General features: G+C 37.3%; 1 protein-coding gene across 1 annotated transcript; it reads right to left on the reverse strand.

The window, feature by feature from the left end:
• Nucleotides 1–4,424: 4,424 nt before the first annotated feature.
• Nucleotides 4,425–5,921, reverse strand: LOC149257131 (uncharacterized). Its single transcript, XM_089456185.1, has one exon. The coding sequence runs from the start codon at nt 5,919–5,921 to the stop codon at nt 4,425–4,427; it is 1,497 nt and encodes a 498-aa protein (XP_089312311.1).
• Nucleotides 5,922–6,155: the final 234 nt, after the last annotated feature.

Consider the following 6,155-nt stretch of genomic DNA (forward strand, 5'->3'; position numbering starts at 1 on the left):
CTCAAGGGGAAATCCCGTGATGATAAGATCAAAAATCCCAAATGAGAGATCTTGATCATATCAACAACAACCAATATCCAGCTCATTGTTCCCGAAGGTTCTAGTGAGTGAAGATTCTCCTCCAGTTTGGGAAATCCTGCCAAATGGAGTTCTTCGAGTTTTCCTATGAAAACCCATGCTGACAACGTGAGTGTATAACTGAGAAACCTGCCATAAGCATGGGTAGGTAGTGGTGCAAAATGCGCTAATGCCAAAAATTAGGTTTTAGGCAAGTTTCTCTAGAATGATTTCAAGGAAGCTTTCCTTCGATTCTTCAGGGAGGTTTTGGTCAGTATATCATGATGGATATGCTGCACAATAGTCAATGTTTTGGCACTCTGGGATATGGCACGGGAAGTGAACAAAAGATAGCACAAAATATTGTGTAACAGGTGGCAACTGAATTAAAAAACAATTTAGGTACTCGAATGTGGCAGAATGTGGAGACTACTGGGTTGTGAGGGAGATGGGGTATAGAATGGAAGGATTACATCCATTTTTTAATTCAGACTAGAGCCTTTCTATCTGACATAAAGGATAGATTGCGTTGGGTGGGAACACTTAAAAGGAGATAAATTGTTGTCAAAGATATATATTCCAGATTCCCTTTAGATACATATAATGAAAGACTTGAGTGGTATCAAAAAATATAGTATTGGGACATTTCCATGAAGCTGGAATTTTTTAATTGGATAGTTCTCCTCAACAAAGTGCTTACTTGGGATATATTAATCCATAGGGGACTTCAAGGACCAGGAATTTGTTCCCTATGCTAGGCATCCATGGAGGAAACACATCATCTATTTTTAAAATGTCCATTTGCAACAGCTATTTCGGATGGAGTTATGACACTACTTAACATCAAAGGTAGGTGGCAACATGGATGGATTGAGGGATGTCTATCCTCTTGGTTCATATCACATAAGAAACACTCTACATTACCCTTGTATATATTATGGGGGATATAGAGATGCAGAAACAAAAGGATATTTGAACAATGAGATCCATATCTTAGGGAAACAATAATAAAGATTGATGCATACTTCGGAGAGATTGGGCCTATTATTAGAAAAGGCCATAGCGGTACCAACAAGTATATCGACATCTGAAGGCTGGTTTTTTTTATGGGGCGTGTGTACAAAGGAAATGTGGATGTGGGGCGTATATTATAATGGAACCTGGTACATTTTACCACTTTTGGTGGGAAGGAGGAAGGGGAAAAAATAACCATGCAGACCTTATTGCACGATGGGGGATATTACTATGTGCAAAATGGTTGGGTATTGAGACTTTAAAGATTTTCGAGGACTCAAAAAGTGTCATCAAATGGGAATGGGTACAAGGATCATCACAATTTAATCCTTTCCTTCTTACTACATGGATAAGGAAGATTTGGATTCTGGAGCAGTCCTTTCGTCAAATCACATATAGGCATGTGTACCGTGAATAGAATGGGGTTGTAGACACGTTGTCAAAAAGGAAAATTGCAGCAGGTATGATTCACTTTTATGCATATCAACAAGTTTTTGTAGCAAAAGAAGGAACTATAGAGATCCTGTAACATAGCATTTTCACAATATGTATTTTGAAATTGTAATGATTCTTATTGAGGCAATGACATAGATACTACAGAAACAATCAGAAGGGTTATACTAATAGATTTCTAAGTGGAATCATAGGTAGATTTCCAAGTGGAATCATAGGTAGATTTCCGATATATGATATTTAGTAGAATTTTGTATTAAGTTTTGAATGGAAACAAAATGATAAATCTGTGACAGAAATGTTTATTTGAGGAGCAAGCAAATAAGAAACAAGCTATTGTAATCACTTTTATTAATGAAAGATGATATTATTTTGGGTAATCTCTTTTACTTGGTTGCTTTTAACTTGGTTTCTAGCACTCCCACGGTCTTTATCTCATACCTCTGCAAGTAATGCGCTCCTCAAAATGCATCTTATAAAATTTGTACATTCTTCCCTCCATAAAATTCAAACAGGGCTTCCTTAAAAACAAAACTAGTAGACATAAAACTTCTTAACAACAAAACTTGTACATTCTTCCCTTCATAAACTTCAAACAATGCCTCCTTAAAAACATAATCAGTATACATGAAGTTTATAAACAACTCAATCAGTGTTATGATACCACTCTACAAGTCCCAATAGACTCCACGTATTAATGATAAAAATTCACCTATTTATACATATGCATATAGATAACATATGCATCTAGATAACTTATTACAGGTAAAAACTAAATCAAAAACTAATTACATAATGTACAATAACAATCCCTAAAAATTAGTTAACAAAAGCTTGTTTCTTTTCTTATTCAACAAGTAAAGCTCTGGTGGATGGATTTGGAAAATACACTAGTCCATTATCAACTGTTTCTGGTATTTTGGCATAAAGCGAAGACAACAGTACTAGAAAATAAGAGCCTAGATTTGACTTGTTGGTATCACAATGGACTTATTGACAAATTTTATTCCAAATAACCTTTATTTGGAAAAGTTTGAATTCTCAAGTGGGTGACTTCGTTATTGCTTATACTTGACCATGTGTTGCAGATGCCGAGAACTCTGGTGCTATGAGAGGAACTGAACTTGTCTCTGAGTCCGAAGATACAACTTTAACTTTAGCTGGTGTAGGTGCTGTAGATAACGGTAAAAAGTCTTCCTTGGATGAAAACAATAAGGGCAAGAATCCATTCATGAAGATTTTGGGAAAGCCTTTGGGATACATGACAACAGATGAACAACCTAGAGTAATGAATATATCTTGCAAGTATTTGCAACTAACTGAACTTGATACAACTTTAGCTGGTGCAGGTGCTCTAGATAACGGTAAAAAGTCTTCCTTGGATGAAAACAGTAAAGGCAAAATAATCCATTCACGAAGATTTTGGGAAAGCCTTTGGGATACATGACAACAGATGAACAACCTAGAGTAATGAATATATCTTGCAAGTATTTGCAACTACACCTTCCAGCAGCTACAGTTCAGGCGGTTCTTCAGTTGCGTGCTAGACTAACAAAGTAGCAATCCATGGCAATACAGTTTCTTGAGAAAGGTAGATTGTCTTCCCTTTGTTGTGCAACCAAACCTTCGACGATGGAAGCTCTCTAATTTGTAGGCATTGGTGTCTTTACACACCCTTTCGTTTATGTACAGGGATCTCAGGTGGTATAACGTGATGAAAACATTGAATCATATGGATGGTTTGTAATAAACTTTGAGGAAGCCATTGATGCATTTTAGATTTACCCTCACAATCTTGAACCATGCTCCTGAAATGCCTAGGGGCGTTCATGGGGTTAAAATTGATGTGTTGAGTCTGAGGCTGAATGTGTCTGAGCCGGTAAAAAATAGGGGCTTGGAATGACACCCAGATCAGAGGCCTTCTGCTGCATATTGCTATCATCACCTTCTTCAGTTGCAGTTTTCCAATTACCTAGATTAAACATTGCCAGCCACGCTATTAAACGTTAATTCTCAGAGTTCTATGCATGCCAGTATTCATAGGATTCAAAATCACATGGTTATAGAATGTTGTACTATCAGAAAAGTTGATATATCTAATGATGAACTTGTTTCAGATTGTACACAAGGAAGACATCCCTTCCTAGAACGCCATTAATTCACAATGGCCAACAGGTTGTGCATCATAACATGCTATGCACTGTTCATAACATTAAGTTGTGCATCAGAGTCTTGACACTCGATTCTAATGGAAATAAGCATATTCGCAAAACTTTGCATTGTGCTATATCACATCCTAGAACTACTACCTTCACTTATATATCTTCTCTTTATCTGCTTTGCATCAGCGTTTTGTAAAATTGCACTGTGCATAAAGAAGCAAAATGAGTAAATTATCATGACTTCTCCGAAGGAAGACAACACATATCTCAAGGAGTGCTTAATGTGGATGATGCCATTGAAAGAAGAAAATAGTGAAAACCATTTTGGAGGCACATGCTAATAATGAAGACCCTATTTAGTCCTTCTGTGCTAGAGAATTTGAATCAGTTGGAACAGTTCTTTACAAAGTTAGAAGGCTTAAATGCTTTTCATTAAAAACTTTGGAACAATCATGTTTAACTTCTCAACGGTTTGGAAGTGGAAATCATTACAGTCTAACCATATCAAGAAATTCAGAAAAACAACCTTGAGGACATACATTTAAACATCTTTTATAACACACCATTGGACCTGAATAATTTGTCACAAGCTATCCAAATATTGCTATGAAATAAAATCTACCTGAATAATTTGTCACAGGCTATCCAAATATTGCTATGAAATAAAATCTACCTGAATAATTTGTCACAGGCTATGGCTATGAAATCAAATCTGAAATAGCTATAAAAGAAAAGGTACTATAACTCTCCATACGCTTCTTCGGCTTGGCGTAAGGTCTCGACGTCTCCTCTGTCAATGTGAAATTTGTTAGACCAAACACTACAAAGTCCTACGATATTTCCGGTGAAAAGCTCGTCGGTCCTTTCATCATATCCAAATGCATGGACTCCATATTTCAATACCGCCTTTCTGAACTCTGAACAATTTGGAATATCCAACGTCATCTTTGCCAAGCATTCTCCTGTAACAATGCTGCTAACATTCACAGTGTACAACCATTCACCTCGTATGAAGCAGAAGCAGTTACAAAGAGAAATGATAATATCCTGTGACCTGGAAATGTAAGAATTCACGAAAAAGTTCGGTGGCCTGAACATTGGGCCCTCTACAAGTGTGTGATCTTCAAGTGTCACCAAAATCTGACCTTGTAGATTGCAAATGTGAATTGTTGTGGATTCGGTGCAGCAGATGAATTGAGATCTTTTATGTAAATAGTAGGGTTCACAGATTGCACGAATATTTGTATTTGTTACCTTTGGGTTTTCGCAACTTACGTCCACCACTTCCATCTCCAATTCATAGCGCTGCATAACTAATGTATCACTGCCACATATAGCAACGAATTCTATCAAGCTTGTACCTTCCTGAGGTAGAAGGATATTCTTGCGCAGTTTCCCATTGAGTTTGGAATGGATTCGTAATGAAATTCGTTGGCTTCCACATTCAAAGACTTTTCTCCCCTCGTACATTACCACGTCCATATTTCCTGGACTTAGACTTTTAGCATATGAACCAACAACTGTGCCACCCAGATCTGGTATTGTAAACAAAAACCTGTACTCTTTTAATTCACAGAACTTGAATACTCTATCCTTGGAACTGTGAATCATGCCCCTGCAAAGTGGAATATCAAAATCACAGTGTAGTATGCAGGACTCTCCTGGAAAAAGCTCTGTGGGGTTAGGACTTTGTCCTGCTTGCATGGATGCAATTTCGAAGCTTAGTATCTGTACTTTGTCAAACACATAACTTCCTGGCTTTTTCAACTCAGTGTCCACTAAGAATGAATTATTATGAATATTGTAACAAGCAGATCTGATTTTCCCCGGCAGGGCGCATTCGATGAGATTTCCTTTGTCATCCCTAATAGCTGAGATTTGATCTCCATGTCGTCTGAAGAACACAATAGAGGCCATGGAATGGACAACAAATATTATATCATCCCCAGGGACAATAAACAGAATACTGCCAATGTCAAGAAACTCAAAGTTGTGTACATAGTAATCCCTATAAAACTTTGGTAGCTTCACTTTCTTGCCCAACTCTCGGAGACGCAAGTTGTGGAAGTATGAATCTCGCTCTATCAGCTCTTCTTGTAATTGAGGTTTGTTTCCATTCGTGAGTAACTCTGACGAAGACATCAATGCATTCAGAACTATATTTGGTTGTGGCCATGCCATAAATTTTCCTTCATTTTCTTCTCTCGGCCTTTTCTTCTTTAATTGATCTGCCATATCTCGCAAGGGGTGGAAGCGTTTAATTGAGGATGAAGCTCTCTCTATCATGCCGCCTCCTTGTATTTGAGGTTGTTTTTCATTGATTACGTCTGTGAATACCTATGATGAAAAAGATATCTCTGCATTCCCAACTATATTTTGTTGTGGCCATGGTTCATTTTCTTCATTGGTTCTCTTGGTTCATTTTCTTCCTGGGTTCTATTCTTTCTGAACTGATCTGCCCTTTTTTTA

The sequence above is a fragment of the Pinus tabuliformis genome, chromosome 6 (assembly GCF_031772625.1).
Source record: "Pinus tabuliformis cultivar Carrire ecotype Pingquan chromosome 6, CPIR1, whole genome shotgun sequence".
Lineage (NCBI taxonomy): Eukaryota > Viridiplantae > Streptophyta > Pinopsida > Pinales > Pinaceae > Pinus > Pinus tabuliformis.

Excerpts from the sequence above, each read along its gene's own strand:
- LOC149257131 (XM_089456185.1), bottom strand. The coding sequence starts at position 5,921 with ATGGCAGATCAATTAAAGAAGAAAAGGCCGAGAGAAGAAAATGAAGGA.